Raw genomic sequence first — 16,506 nt, forward strand, 5'->3', positions numbered from 1 at the left:
TCATACACACACACACACACACACACACATAGGGCAATATTTGCAAAAAAAAAAAAAAAAGGAAGAGAAGAGAAGAAAAAAGGGCTAAAGAGCCTGAAGAAGTGCCGGGAGCAAACTCAAACACAAGAAGAAGATATGCAAGATGAGGAGGAGGAAGATGCAAATCAACACTCTCTTTAAAACGAAATCAATCATTATCTAAAAAAAAAAATAATAATAAATGGACAAACATGCATATGTGTTAATAAGAACATGCAAGGAAACAGGAGACATTAAAAACTCTCTCAGGAGAAAAGGGGAAAAAAAAGACAAAGTGATAAAACTTCTTTCCTAAATTACAAAAAAAAAAAAAAGAAATATAATCTGATTTTTTTTTTTTTTTTTTAAATATCCTATTTTAAAACCCTTGGTAATAGTTGAGAAAATAAAAATACAAGTCTCTTACCATCAATTCTGTGCCTGTCCCAGCAAAGTGAAGATGAGGAGTGGGAGTGAGCCACCAGCTATCCAGCTCTCCCTGCCTCCCGCTTCTCTCTCTCTTTCTCTCTCTCTCTCTCTGATTGTGCCCCTCTCTTCGCGTCCGTGCTGTGCCGCCTGTCCACTCACTTTCCCCTTATTCCTCTCTCTCTCTATCTATCTCTCTCTTCTCTCTCCCTCCCTCTCTTCTTCCTCCTCTCTCTCTCTGACTCCTCTGTACTCTGCTGCAGCCACTGAGGAACTGAACGGAGCGTCCGAGCGTGTGTGTGTGAAAGAGAGAGAGAGAGTGTGTGTGTGTGGGAGCGAGTAAGAGAGAGCGAGAGAAAGAGAGAGAGGGGGGGGGGGGCGCCGGCTCCCGGAGTGTTTTGCGCGCTCCGTTTGTGTGTGTGTGTGTGTGTGTGTGCGTGTGCGTGTGTGTGCGTCGAACTGGTGCAGGCTCAAGTGAGTCAACTGTGCCGCTCCACTCTGAGATGCTCAATGACATCGCGCTGCACGCTTCCTCATACACACACACACACACACACACACATACATACACACACGCACACGCATGCACGCACATCCCTCCCCTGCTAGGGGCAGGAAGGTGGGGGCAAAGCGCCATCGAAGAGCAGAGGAGGTGGGGGGGGTCCCCTTATTACCATTTGTGCTGCGAGCGGGCGGCGCGTCTCCGAGCAACTTAGTTCCCCTGTGGGACCGTCCCACACACACGCACACGCACACGCACACACGCGCGCACTTAACCAAAGAGCGCAGTTGCACTTTGAGTAAAGAGAAGCAGAGCGTCCCTGCCCCTTTCTGCCACCAAGAATTAGTTTCTTTAGTTTAAAAAGGAAAAAAAGATTTTAAAAAATAGAAATGTGAAATTGTATTATTTTTTTTATTTGTACAAATACACACACACACATACACACACACAAACACACACACATACACACCAAAATAAAAGGAAAAAAATCAATAGTCTTGTTATACTCACACAATATCAGCTGCCTTTGTTTGATTTTCAGCGACTCGAATGAAAGACTAATGGAACGCAGGCAATCTGCCATCAGCGTACATGTGAACACACACACATTCAGACACATGCATGCATGCATGCACACACACTGCGCGAGCGCGGAGGCTCTTGGATTTTAATTAAGAAAAAAATGAAGAAGAGGTTCCATTTTAGCCAAATTGGTCCCCACAGCAGCAAAGGTAAGGGAATAAAAATGAAAGATGGAGGAGGAACGGGAGGCAGAAGACACGGAGGAGGGTGGTGTTGGATGAGAGGGGGGGGAAGGACACACAGGAGGATTAAAAAAGAGGAAGGAGATCTATGCTTCCTTTGACACAGAATAGGACACATCTGAAACAATGAAGACCCCCCACCCACCAGCAGCAGCAGCAGCAGCAGCAGCAGCAACGCTACTAACATCCTCCCCTTTCTTCTCCTCTCCTCTCTGTGATTCTCTTCCTCTCCTCTCCTCCTCCACCACCACCGTCATTACAGAAATGACAGACCAGGTGCTTCGGCGAAAGGAAGATGTCACTGTGATCTCTCCAGAACAAAAAAAAAAAAGAGTGCGGGATGTGTGTGTGTGTGTGTGTGGGGGGGTCAACGTTGAAAACTTCTGGATATATAAAGTCACTTCTAATTCGTAGAAAATTGCAGCCGCCGGCCGCCGGCTCGTCTTTTGAAAGCCTTTTTTGTGTGAAGCGTTAATGGCAGCGCTCTGTTAACCTTTTGCCGAGGAAAACCTGTGTCACTGTCAATGTGCAATTGTCTTTTTGTCTTAAGCCGTTTCAACCCCCCCCCCCCCTGTATTTTGCACTTTCCATTTATTTAATTTTTGTCCAAATAGCACACCCGTAACAGCTTATTTAAAAGGTTGCGCACAGCAAGGCTCGGGACGATTATATTAGGTGACAATTTCGCAGCCGAGGTTAATTTTTTGCTTTCTCCCCGCCCCCCTCCGTCCCTCCCCCCTCCCTCCTGTAAATGTTCTCGTCTGTTTTTCTTTTTCCGAGTGGCACTCAGTGTTTTGAGTCAAACTGGTGGTTTAGCTTCTGACCCGTCTGGTTAACGGCCGTTATTTGTGGGGAGGGAAGCAGAGAAGGAGGGAGCGGACTCTGCCGACATCGCTCTCCATCCACCACCACCACCACCACGTCTCTGCCGATGGTAATAGTCATGATGACGGGCAGAAATGGTAAAAAGAAGAAGTTGAATGGATGTGCATCTGTGGAGGGGAAACAGGGGAGGAGAGGATGGAAATGCAAAAGGTGAAAATGCCGGGGAGCAGGAAGGGAGGAGAAAAACGACGCCTGAGCTCCTCAGTGCTCCTTTAATAAAACTATTATTGTGCAGGACTGGAGAATTCCCCCCGGGGCAGGGGTCCATGACGAAGCCCTTATAATTAACTAGAGGCTCAGCTACGGATCAATTACCAGACAAGCAAGTGATAGCCGAATCAATGGAAGATCATCAGGCTCGTTATCAGTGTTGCAACTCATTAGAGGAAAAGTGAGGTAGAGAAAAAGGGAGAGTGGAAAAAAAAGGGGGGGGTATTGTTGGGGTGGGGGTTGGGGGTGAAAGAGCAAGGGTGAGGCAGGGGCAGGGTCGGTGGCTGTATTTGTGTGTGTTCGTGTGTGTGTGTGAGGTAGCAGAGTGTGATGCGCCGCCACCGGCTGGTGACAGAGAGGCCGTGCGAGACGGACTGCAGCCGGCTCTGTAGCAACAGTCACTGAGGCTTGTACGGATCAATACAAGTGTGTGCCGGAGGTTAAAGCTCCGCCATAGCATCCTCAGTCCCCTGCGACTCGACACACACAGTGCCGCAACTATCTGGCTGGCAGTCAGAGCTGGAGTGGGGTGGAGGGGAGGGGAGGGGGGGTCAAGACTGGAAATCGACAGAAAAAAAAAATTCTGAAGTACTGTTTGCTTTTATTCGTCAGATTTCCTGATATGGGAAATGTCGCTGTTGATAAAGGGTGGGGGTCCTTAATATCGGAAGGTGGGGGGGGTTCGATTCCCAGCCCCTCCCGTCTGCGTGACTGATTGTCCAACCCCCCCCAAAGTTGCTCCCATTGGTCTGATTAGCGCTTTGCATGGCAGTTCAGACGTGTGTGTGTGTTTGTGCGTGTGTGTGTGTGTGTGTGTGTGTGTGTGTGAATGGGTGACTGCAATATAATATAAGGCCCTTTGAAACCACTGTATTAGTTGAGGGCACATAAATATGCATATACGCCAACAGACCTATTCAGACAAATTCAAATGATTTTTTTTATTGGAATTAAACATGTTTATGATCCGTTTCTGTTTTTGGTAAATCAAGTTGTGTTTTGATTGTTTTAAAAATTGCAAACAATTTTTCCAATGCTATTTCACCGATGCCTGCCGTGCATGAAACAGTCTCCAGACAGTCAGTGTGTGCACTCACATCCTCCCCGATCTTTGGATTGTTGTCCCTCTTAGTTTTAGCAATCTGGTCGTCGCTTTTTGATTTTCTGATTTTTTTTTTACAAACGAGTTTCCTCTCTTATTTTCTTCTCCCTTTAGCAGGAATGTTTTGATATCCATACATTGCTGTGGGTAAAATCTGACACCTCCCCAGGGGTTGATCTGCTTTTTGAGAACTGATGACCGGCAGAAATCAATACCAAAACTTTTTCTCTGACCTCTTTACCTTACCCAAATGAGCCAAGGGGTTCTCCTGATAACATTTTAGATATCAAATGCAGTTATTACATTGTAATAACTTCTCAGCAATATCTGAGCCGGTGAAGATAGTTCACACTTTGAAATCCGATATATACGTGAATGTACACAGCAAACTGAATGCGTTCATCTTTATGTTAAGCACAACCTCATTAAACATAGATATACTCACATGGAAAATGGGTTTATGAATAATCTATAGTTTATGGAGGAAAGTCAGAAAAGAGAGCGAATAAAAGTTAGCCGGCAAGCAGGATTTGAGATGTGTGAAACACACCGTCGACATAACCGAGCCCACGTTATTGCGCCCATCAAACCTCTAAACGCTGTCTGTTTCTTAAACTGTAGCAGCTAATGGGCCAAATGGCCTCAGAAATTGGATGCGACAGCGGTGAGACGTCAAAGAAACAAATAACCTTTTTGCACTCTTATATCTGGAGAGGCGAAGTGCCTCCGTTTGCCTTTTCTGTGCAAAGTGAGAAAAGCCATCGGAGTGAACGAACAGCGAGGACCACGCGGACGAGGAAGTCATCAAAAAGTCATAATTACTGCAGTTGTCTGTTTGTTTTTGTTCTGTCTATTCTTTTGTTTGTTTGTTTTTGTTTGTTGTCCTTTCTGAGAGCTGATAATTTTTTTCACGGAATGAAATCAAGAAACCGGGCGAAACCTGAAAACTGAAATTGGCCTTTTACGCACTAAAAGAAAGGCAAATGGAGGGAAAGAACCAAAAGAGGTTGGGGGATGGGGAGGGAGAGTGGAAAAACATAATTTGTGGAGTGATGGTGATTACGTGCTGCAGAAACAAACGATTAAGTCCGGTAGGGAAAGGTTGATGACTGTCTCTGTGCTGAGAAGGCAGAGAGAAAAAGAGATAGAACACAGCGGTTTGCTTGGGGTTGTCATGTGAAAGAACCACGGCCTTCGGCCACTTTTGCCATCTCACCTCGCCCCTGTATCGAACCCTTGCCCCATATCGGGGCCCGAGACCAAAAAAAAATGAAGCAGACAAAGATAAACAGTTATAATCACAGTTCAACACTGGTGGGAAGTGGCTTTTCTGCAAAAAAAAACAAAAAACAAAGAGTGTGTGTGTGTGTGTGTGTGTGTGTGTGGCGTCTTTTATATGGTGAAGTAGAGAAATAAGGAGCACATGTTTTTTTTTTTTTTGTTTTTATTAAAGCTGGCACTGTCGGCGGCCTGATTTTCGGTCGTACGAGGATGCTCGCAGACACGCACGCTGGCGCGCAACTCGCAGTATGTGTGTGCGCGCGTCTCCATGTGACAAGGGGTGGCGTGTCGATCAGATGGCACTGGGATAGAAGTGTCACTGTTTTTTCTACCACTACAGGGCCACAAGACATCATATGACACGGGAAGGAACAGCTCTCCGCTTGTAATAGAGGCAGAGAGGGAAACGGGGGGGAGGAAGATGTTGGGAGAGGAAGGCAAGGGCACCGAGAGGTCTGAGTGTAACGAGAGAGAGCCACATGATTGTCTGTGTCACTGATCACCGAAATCTGCTCCCCCGCTAATAAGTGCACCTTTGTGAAAATAAGAGTGCAGAAAAAAAAAAAATGCCAGTAGAGCGTTTCGTTGAGTCTTATGAGTTATTTATGAGATTTGTGTTTGCGGTAACATAGAATGGGAGAAGGTTAATGGCTGAAAGCACAAACTCCTAATGGCAATTCGTGACCTAATGACACATGTTAAGTATTAAGAGGTCCTCGTGGTAGTTTTATTTTCCGAGAGGGGAGAACTCCGCTTACAGGGTCAAGAGACAAAATTACGATTTCATCAAAAGCATTGCGGTCATGTACCTCATAGCTTTTTCAAATGGATGGCGGATTAACACATCCCATAAACATTTGACATTTAAAGGACCTGGATTTGGTGAGTTTCTTTCCATTCATTCATTATCTATACCGCTTGTCCTATAGTCAGGGTCGGGGGCTCAGCCTACACCGGTCCCCAGTCGATTCCAAGGCCAAATGTAGAGAAATATGGCTGTTCACTTTCATTCACACGTCATACAGAGACAACTATCCATTCACGTGTGAAATGGAGAGATATAACCATTCACTCTGTCATTCACACGTCATATAGAGAAATACAACTATTTACCCTATCATTCATATGCCATATAGAGAAATACAAACATTCATACATCATATAGAGAAATGCATTAATTCACTCTCTCATTCACATTTAATATGGAGATGTATTCACCCTGTCATTCACACATCATATAGAGAAATACATCCATTCGCCCTTTCATTTACACGTCAAATAAAGCCAGGGTCTGTAGACTGGTCCTGGTCTGCGGAACATTTGGCACTGGGAAAATCTGAGAAAATCTTTCTTGGTACAAATTATAGTTTTTTCATTCGACTTTCCGGATCTTATTTTGAAAAACGAGTGTTTCGGCCTTCACCTTACTGCCGTGCTTAACTCTGATGCGCCATTTCACATATCAGCTACCACAAGCAAGCCCTGGAAAAAAAATCAGCCAGAAACAAAAGTCGCCGGAGAGGTTTATGGGGGGAAACGAACACTAACCAGGAAACATTTACATGCATAAAACTGCTCCCTGGTACAAAAAAGTTTGGGAACCGCCAATATAAAGAAATACGTCCATTCACCCTGCCATTCACACGTCATATGGCAGCACCACCATTCACTCTGTCATTCACACATAATGTGGAGAAATACATCCATTAACTCTTACATTGACATGCCATGTAGAAATGTGCAATCATTCACTCTCTCATCCACATGTCATATGGAGAAATACAACCAGTGACTCATTCACATGTCTGGGAAGTTGAGGTTCTCCAGTGAAACTACTGCTTGTTTTTGATTTGTGGAAGGAAACCAACGCAGACACAGGGAGAACATCCAAACTCCGAACACACAGAAAGGCCCTCTGTTGGAATCAAACCATGGACAATCTTGCTGTGAAGCAGAGACACACTCCAGAGAGTTCCACGTTGACCAAAAATGTATTTTAACGGGCAGGTAGGGGCTCAGCGTCTCGCTCAGACACTTCTGCACGGTCGGTGCCAGAGCCGGGGATTACACCAGTAATCTTTTAGAGTGCAGCCCTTTTCATTTCTGTGACTATAATAATTCTTTTAATATTCATTTTCTTACGCTTATGACTTTCCTTTTTATATCTTGGTCAATCAGTTTGGACGTTCTTATGTTACTTGAATAGTTTTCTTCTTGTCTTCCAGTGGCCTATTTGCAAATACTGCCTCTTTTATACTTTATTATGTTACACTATGAGGTTTTAGAGTCTTTCTGCTGCCCTCCCTGTTTGCCCTGGTGGCTCGTCCTTCCATCTTCCGATACGTGCATGTTCAAATTTTGCCAAAAAATCTGAATAGGTTCTTCAAGAAAATGTGCAAATTTTCATTTGAAGATATCTTATTATGAGCATTGTCGTCGTTGTCGTCACTATCATCATTACAGCTATTATTGTTTATGTCATTGTCATAATATTGTTATTGTTATTGTTATTATTATTATTGTTGGTGATGGTGCTAATAACAATAACAACAAAAAATAATAATAACAATAATAACATAATAAAAAATCACTTTCTGCAATGAAAATGTAACAATGGCAGCTCATTATACCATTACATACTATCTATATGGATTCAGAAACAGAGACAGTTAATTCAAGATATGGAAATAAATGCCTTATATTAAATATATTGACATGATATAAATGTTTTTTTCACATCCTAAAGTTGCACCATTTACTCATCCAACTGACCCCAGTAGTGAAAGCGCACCCTGCAGCTATGTGGGACAAATGCTAGGAAAGTGAGGGTGGCTGACCCGATAAGCGGATCGGATAGAGGAAGATCCTAATTAGAATTTCCTGCAGCTGCTTTATGGAAAATCCAGTCAAATTCGCAATGCATTTTCAAGGAGACCAGCTGATTCTTTTCTGGTCTTTTTAAGTTCTTACGCTGCCCTGGCGTTACCCTGCCTCTTGTGTAATTAGCCGTTTGATTTAATTTTTTTTGCTGTTCTGTCATCTGTTCTGAGTACTTCACTTTCTTCTGCCCATTTTCAGATACTAGATTGTCTGTGTACTTTGCAGTTTGCAAGCTCTTTTAGAGGATTATAAGAAACCTAAGGTCATTTGAGTCCTGCCTGCTAGTTCCTGTTGCTTCGATTAAGGTTTGACTGTATCATTAATTCGTTCATTAATTCATCCATTCACTCAATTATTATGTATTCTGTCGTGGCGCGAGAGGTGGGGTTCACTCTGGATTGGTCAGCAGTTGATCAAAGGGCCACGTATCAAGAAATACATCCATTCACTCTATTATTCGCATGTTATTTCGAGACATACATCCATTCGCTCTCTCATTCTCATAGAGATACACAACCATTCACCCTCATTCAAGTGTCATATAGAGACATAAAACCATTCACACATCACATAGAAATACTGTAAATATACAACCTGCACTGAAAGATGTTACAAAGAAACATTTTTTTCACTTTTAATTGAATACATACTGGTAACAAACTGGCTTTTTTTTTTCCAAACAGTGCCTGTAACACGGCTGATGAAAAAGATTAATAATAAATAACAGAAGGAAAAGTCCATCCATCCATCCATCCATTTTCTATCCCCGCTTTGTCCTACTCCAGCTGATCCCTATCTTTGTCTTTCTCCTGCGCACTAAAACCATAAACGTCGTCTTCTTCAGTGTCGGAATCGAACAGCTCCAGAATTTCACGGTAATTTAATTAGTCCGATGTGACGAGTCTAAATGTTTTGGCGGCATGAAGCTCATTAGCACCCAAAAAAATCAGTAAATTAGCCGCATCATTGTTTAAGCTGCGGCGTTCAAAGCGTGTGAAAGTATTCATCCAGTCACCCATCATATAGAGACATACAACCATTCACTGTCTCACTCAAACGTCTGGGCACTTCGGAGTCTCCGATGAACCACCTGCATGTTTTCGGACTGTGAGTGGAAACCCACACAGAGCCGAGGAGAACATGGAGAGTCCGCACAGAAAGCTGTTGGTGAGACCGGAGCGCTAACCACTTCTCTACCCTTTGTTTGCTCCGCTTTGATTTAAATGTTGATTGATTTATTGATGTTAATGATTTGTGGGTGCCACAAATAATGTACAGATGAGTTGTTGTAAAGTTAAGGCAGACGAAAAGCATTGGGAAAAAGGAGAGGTAGAAAAAGAAAGCAGAAGAGTAAAAAAAGAAGAAGAAGACGAAGAATCGCACTTAGCACCAAATAAGTATATGGTTTTGAGATGGCTATTTGGTAGAGTGGTCACTTCTGACTTATGACTACTGGTACTTCGGATCTTTGATGACTGAATTGCACTTTTTGTAAGTCGCTTTGGATAAAAGTGTTTGCCAAATGGCTGTTATGTAATATAATGTAAAAGAAGAAGAAGGAGAAGAAGAAGAAGAAGAAGAAGAAGAAGAAGAAGAAGAAGAAGAAGAAGAAGAAGAGTACCATCACTTTCCTAATGACTGGGGTACTTTGAGGGCATCCTTCTGGTTTCTCTCCCTCTTCCTCCCTCCTTTAACTCCTCAGCCATCTGCACTCACACTTGGATAATTCTCTTCTAATCACCTCTAGCCTTTCTCCTCCTCCACCCTCATTTACTTCCCTCATGTCTCACCCTCGCGTCTCCTCCCCCCCCCCCCTCTACTATCTCCTTCTCACTTCATCAGACAGGCCTCCACCTCACCCCTCCGTTGCCTCCGTTCCCCCGCTTCTGTCCTCTTTCACTGACCCGTGCTCCCCCCTAGTCACAGGGCGTTGTGTCTCTACCTGCCAGGCTCCCTGACAGCCCCACGTCCCCCCTCACCCCCTGAGAGGAGACCGCTTGCCCATCCGGAACACTGCCGTGGCAACTCTGCCAGCACCTCTTCCCCACCTCCACCCGAGCCTGATCTCCTCCAAACCCAGCACTGAGAGTTTGACAAAGTGTTTTGTACAGTCCTTCCCTCTTTGCTAACTTCCCTCTTCCATCCCTTTTCATTGTTTTTTTTTTTTGTTTTTTTTTTTTACCTTTACGCTTGAAACACTTCCTCTCAAACTTAACTTAGAATGAATGACCAAACATGCGGTGATATGACGTAATGCTGTTTGAGAATTGAATAAAAATTTTATTTGAGGACTAGATGATCGATATTCTTGATATTATATTTATCAAACGTGTATTGCATTGATTTGACACCGATTTCCACAACGAGTATTGCACTCCGCCTCATCTGTCTAATGTGTCTATTAGAGTTAGCCATCCCTTACAATGCTGGAGTAGCGGGGTTTACCTCGAGGGATGATAGAAAATGTGTTGAAAGTTCTCCCCAGGTCCCTCATGGATGAAGCAGCCAATAAAAGTCTGTATAAGAATTCATCATTGACTACGAAGCAGTACTTGGAAGAAGTACAAGTAGAGGTCCAATATAATGCGTGCAGAGTCTGACCAGCATTTGCCAGATGACCAAGTGGTACATATTATGAAATGTACAAAAAAATCAAGAATTTAGGTCTGGAGAGTATGGGAGGTTTTGAAAAGGTACAATGATGTAGTTGTGATGAGAATCCTCATGATAGAACTGATAATCCTGCAAGAAGACAAGTGTGAGAGAACCTCGGAAGGGAAAGCGTCCAAACTCTAACAAACTCTGCTCAAACAAATGATGGCAGGCTAATTCCAGCTGAGGTGGCTCATTTGAAAGATGCAGAAGATTGGCCGCGGCTTAGTCGGTGGCAGGCAATTCCATACAATCAGAGGGTTAGTGGTTCAATTCCCGGATCCCCACCTGCATGCCAAGTTGTCCTTGGGCAAGACACTTAACGCCATGCAAAGTGCATTGCATGGCAAAAATATTTTTGCGGTCGCAAATCAACTGATCCTCTTTCATATTTTTAAATTCCTCATAAATGTGTTCCTGTGTGTGTGTAACATTTAACTATGAGCTGATGCTTTGCAAATATTTAAAAATTACATTGTCCCAACTTTTGCACAACATCCATTGGTTTTAATCATATATCACTATGTTGGTTTAAATGTATTGTCATTGCATTATTGTGGACTAGTTGTCTTGGGACTTGGCTTTGGGTGTGTACTGATAAAACAATGAATTGCCCCATCCTCAGAGTTAGCAGTGTGTGTGTGTGTGTGTGTGTGTGTGTGTGTGTGTGTGGCATTCGAAATTTACAACAGACATTCCATTAATTAGAGAATACACCACACTTGTGTCTTGATGTGACAGCGTGTGCAAATGTGTTATGAAAAGAGTCATCATCGGTAACGGCCGGCTGGTACATTAATCGGAATCACACATTGCACCGCTTCATCTGGCAAAGTAGCAGGGAAGTCCGCGACTGCTTTTGATATTACAATAAAGGAAATCAATGACTTCACAAAAGCTGAGACACATTCCAACAGACATGTGTACCATCTGATTCTGACACAATGGTGAGCTGGGATGGAGCTCGGAACAAAGAACATGTGGGTTACATTAGCTGGTCTTTATTTATGGCAAACACATGACAAGGAACATAACCGCTAACAACACGACAAACACACAAACACTTAAGACTCGCCCTGTTGCAAAAAAAAAAAATCTCCCAAATAAATGTCACACAAAACATCTTGTTGTAAAAACACAAAGCAAACAAATTGTTGGTTTGGGATTTAAGTTCCTAAGAGGAAGATTAAAAAAAAAAAAGCGGGAGAGAGATTCATTTCTCATTTCTGGCACGTCATCTTCCCTCTGTCTGTGTCTTTATCTTTGTCCAACTCCGCGCTTAAGTGGTGGAAAAAAGTAGGAAGCGTTTTATTTTTAAAGTTCTGTTTGTCTGCATCATCCAAACAATATGTGTGTTTAAGAATCATTGAAACTTTTTTCCGGGCGAACCCATGGATAGGCTGTAATGGCCATATCTGCCCCTCCGAAACCCCCAAACCTCTTGTAATTGAATACTATCCCACAGCCCGAGTAAAAAACAAAAAAAAAAAATCTTAGTGAATGCTGAAAAAGGAAAAAAAAATCTAAAGAAATGATTATTATTCCACCATCAGGTTTCAATTACAAGGAGAGGGAGGGTATGGGGGGGTTAAGTGAACATCAAGTCATATTTAAGTATATGTACCACTGGCATTGGGAGACTCTGTTGAAAGCTCTCGTGTATTAACACACATTCTTACAAATGGCCAAGTTACATTACTTGATTATTACAACTGTAGCCACAGGTTTGGCGTGCACGCCCGGCAATCCAGCTCTCGCCTTAGAGCCACTTCCACGGAGAAAAAGAACCATTAGATGAGAAAGAGTGATGAGAGAGGGAGCGAGAGAGAGAGAGAGAGACAGAGAGAGAGAGAGAGAGAGAGATCCCCTGTCCACATCTGGCATGTACAGAGGCCAGGAGCCCAGCTGTGTGTGTGTTTGTGTGCGCAAGGCATAGGCGTATACACCATCTTCTATTTCTTTGTTGAAGTCCTTTAATACATGAGACACATTGGACAGATTTAATGACAGAGCCAATGGGAACCTGCGCTATAAAAATTCTGATTTCAAAAAAATAAAAAAAAATAAAAAAGCATTGCCCCAGTAACTTGTAAATCCCTTCCTTTGCTTCTCATCTGTTTCTCAGTATTCAGGTTCGCTCCGCTGTCCGCCCCGCTTTCACCCGCCGTCACTCTCCCGCCGTCTGTCCTCACACGCCGCCGACCAGATTCTGTCACCTGTCTCTGCTTGTTCTATCACTTCCAGAAAGGCAGGGCGATGTCCTACGCATTCCCAGAGGCGAGACATAAAGGGCTACGAATGGATGGATGGATGGTGAGGGGGACGAAACCAAGGACTAAATTATTAAGTGACACTTCACTTCGCTTTGACACACACACACACATACACACACACACACACACACAAATACAAGGCAGGGGGATAAACGCATTAGAACATTTATCCCCCTGAATGCACCCGACAACTCAACTACACGCTAAGTCGCGTCAAAATCATCAAACCAGGCCCGGGGCTCTTAAAAATTTTACGCGACTGCTCGGAGGGACGTTGTGGAACCCGGGAGGCTTTCTGAGAGTGAGTGGCCCTGTCATTGCAGCCATCGCCGCCAATAAATAAGTAAATACGGCAGTGGACCTGCTGAGCTGCGTCGCCACAGAGCTTGACGGCGTCTACCCCGCTGCAAGCTCCTGCGAACATCAGCGACGGCAGCCGCGTGCGCACGCGTGCCCTGTCCCAGCCTTTCCACTCCGAGGGCCGCCGGCACCCTAAAGCGTCGATTCTTAAAGTCCCTCCTGACTTCTGATTTCAGGTGGATATGGCAAGGTCTTGCAGAGCTCTATTTTTAATTTGTTACATGAGACTGAATGACGAGCCGCTTGGCTACCTTGGACCCCAGAGCTATGTTTAGGCCCTTCAGGGGGGAAAACAACAGCCAGCCAGTTCTTTTCTTTGTGGCGTGTAGCAGGATAAGGGGCTAAATGGACTGTGCTTTCCTATCCAGCTGCACCCAGAGGGTAACATTGCTGCCAGGCGACGACATGCAACAACAGCACATGAGAAGATAGGGGACACATGGCTCCCCTCCAAAAAAGTAGAAAAAAAAAAGAGAAAAAGGGATTTTGAGATTAAAAAAAAAAAAAGTTTTATCATGGAGTTGAATGGAATTTTGCTGGCTGTATTCACAGTCATTAGTCGCACTTCCATAGAGAATTGCACGGAGGTGATGTATTCTGTGACCGAAGCAAACAACTAATGTTGTAAGCCATTCAACAACCTTTAGGGGTATAAGGTAGCGGTCGAAATCCCAGGGAGATATTGACCACAAAACTAGATTTTTCCAAAGGGCCAATTCAGTGTATTTGCTCAGCTATTCCTTCGGGTGTTGATTTAATCCCATTATTTTGCTTTGAAATGAGTAGCCGCTGTTTATTTAACTATAGCCTACCAGTGCAGTATCCTTTAGGGGACCCACTAAAAGGGTAGTCCCCGAGAAAATTCAACTCGATCGGGGGCCTTTTTATCTTAATCAATAAAATCTGTCAGATATCAACCCGACAAGGAGTCGCCGCTCCGGACCTCTGCGAAGGCGGCTGTTTTGCCATTCAATCGATGGTAAAAACACACGTGTTGCTAATGATTTCACCACAGTTTCTATTTAGGAGCGGCGTCTTCATTTATGCTATCAGAAACACGTGTGTTTTTGTACTTTATTGTGAAATAAATTGCCGCTGTAGAAAGGGGTCCTCTGGATATCGAGGACAGTCGAATGCACGCGGCCCCGACAACTGACAGCGAAGGCATCGTGACGCTTAAGCAACTGCGGGGAGTGTTTGTGGGTCTGTTCCTGCACGCACAGTTTGGATGTATCTGTTTCACTGTGTATGTGTGTGTGTGTGTGTGTGTGTGTGTGTGTCTATCTGCAAGAAGGCTCATTGTAAAGCCTTCTAATTGCAGTTGAGATTCCTTTAATTAACACAAAGAGAGGTCTCTGGGGAACATATGGGCACCGTGAGTGTGTCACGAGTTTATATCCAGCCAACCTGAGGGACACAACAGCCTAATCAGAGCCTTTTAAGTTCTGCCATGCTTCCACTGGAGGCTTTACCGAAGACACACTTTCGTCGTGGAAAATGAGACAACAGAGGATCTTTGCCTGTCTGGCTGACAAAAACAAGCAAGACATAAAAATACCCCAAACTAACACTTTGATGCTTGCACATAAAGGTACGTTTAAGCCTTCTGAGCATGGACAAAAATGGCCGCTCCGCCATTATTTGTGGCCTGATAGATTTATGCATGGCATTCTGTGTCTCATCACCTACATTCCTTCTTTTTTTTTTTCCTCTCTCCCTCGCTTTAAAAATAACTTCCTCTTTTTATTCTCCCAGCCAATTTGGACTTTTGCCCTGGTCAGAGACAGATTACACTAAGTCGCATATCAAACCTAATCAATCTTCAACCCCTGGAAGGCATCACTCTTCCAATGAGTAATTACTGCGATCCAGGTATGAGCTATCTGTGCCAAACTGCTGCCACCGCTATCTTTTAGGGATGCCGAAACCCCCGTCAACTTTGAGACGGAAGTTTGGTGGGTCCGTGCGATCTCAGGAGAAACAAATTCGGAGGGAGAGACACGATGACTGAACTGCAATGTCTCGGGAATGAAGTCATTGCGACCGCATTAAATCAGAGGGGCACCTGGCGTGCGCAGACGTTGGAGAGCACACGGAGAATGCGAGCGATCACGAACGCCGTTCGGTCCAAGTTTTCGTCTGGCAGGATCGATCCGGGCAAACAAAGACCAAAGTTAATTTGGCTTCCATGCATCTTTTCTTTTGTCTTCAAAAAAAATTTGTAGGCAACATGCTACATCACCCTCCCGTAGCTGACAGATACACACATAACCGTGTGTGCAACACGCAAAGATGATTAAAAAGGAGCGTAAGGCCTGCGGTGCGAAGAGGGAGGAAAAGATAAAAGTAGGAAAAGAGAGAAGCGGTAGAAATGAGCGATGAACGAACGGAAGGCCCGTTGATGAGGGCGCTGTTATCAGCGGGTAGACGACGCTACGGTCTGTCAGTCAGTCATTCAATCACCGACGTGTGATGTATGAAAGGGCGCGAGTGCGACGAAGGTTCTTTCATCAGGAGACACTTTTTTTTCTTTTTTGTTTTTTATTTTTTGGAAGGGGTGGGTACTAAGAGAAAATTGACAAGATGCTTTCTTTCATACAGGAGAGCAAAGCCACTGGTGTGCATGGGAGTAAATAGTAGTGACTACATGGAGGAGGAGGTGGGAGAGGGCAGAGCGGCGAGTGTAACTGCAGGGCAGCTGTATTGAGTGGAGGAGGGTGTCATTTAAAAAGTGGCTTGCTCAGCAATGGCCATTAGTAGTGCTTTGATGCAGTGGGCCATCAAGCAAACATACACCATTTTAAAAACAGGCAAAGATGTTGACACCCAGAGAGAGAATCAAAATGAACAAATAGTCACCTAATGACATTACTGATATATCTGTTGATTTTTTTTAAATTATTATTTAATTGATTAGTGATAGAAATGCACCGCGCAAATTTTCTCATGATTTACTCTTCAGGTGGATAGCTAATGCTTTTTGAAAAAAACAAAATCATGTTTTTATCCAAAGATGTTAAGCATGGAAAAGCAGTGAGGAGAGGAAAATATAGATTAGCGATCAGCAATATTCCCAACTTTGTGTAAAATATATCGTGTATATATATATATATATGTATATACATGTACTAAAGTACTAAACTATATATAAAT

General features: G+C 43.7%; 1 protein-coding gene across 2 annotated transcripts in view; it reads right to left on the reverse strand.

The window, feature by feature from the left end:
* Positions 1–16,506, reverse strand: part of bnc2 (basonuclin zinc finger protein 2) — a 167,520-nt gene that overhangs the window by 91,725 nt on the left and 59,289 nt on the right. The window contains exon 1 of one of the 2 annotated variants that reach the window (XM_086157280.1): positions 446–696. The exons of the other annotated variant lie outside the window; for it this stretch is intronic. Within the exon in view, the coding sequence (XP_086013406.1) occupies positions 446–448 (3 nt within the window). The 5' untranslated portion in view covers positions 449–696. Of the gene's footprint in view, positions 1–445; positions 697–16,506 lie in introns of those variants that run through there. 2 annotated transcript variants of the gene reach the window in all.

Source organism: Fistularia commersonii, chromosome 12 (genome assembly GCF_037954325.1).
Source record: "Fistularia commersonii isolate RoL2024-O1a breed Wild chromosome 12, RoL_Fcom_v1.0, whole genome shotgun sequence".
In the NCBI taxonomy this organism is placed as follows: Eukaryota; Metazoa; Chordata; class Actinopteri; order Syngnathiformes; family Fistulariidae; genus Fistularia; species Fistularia commersonii.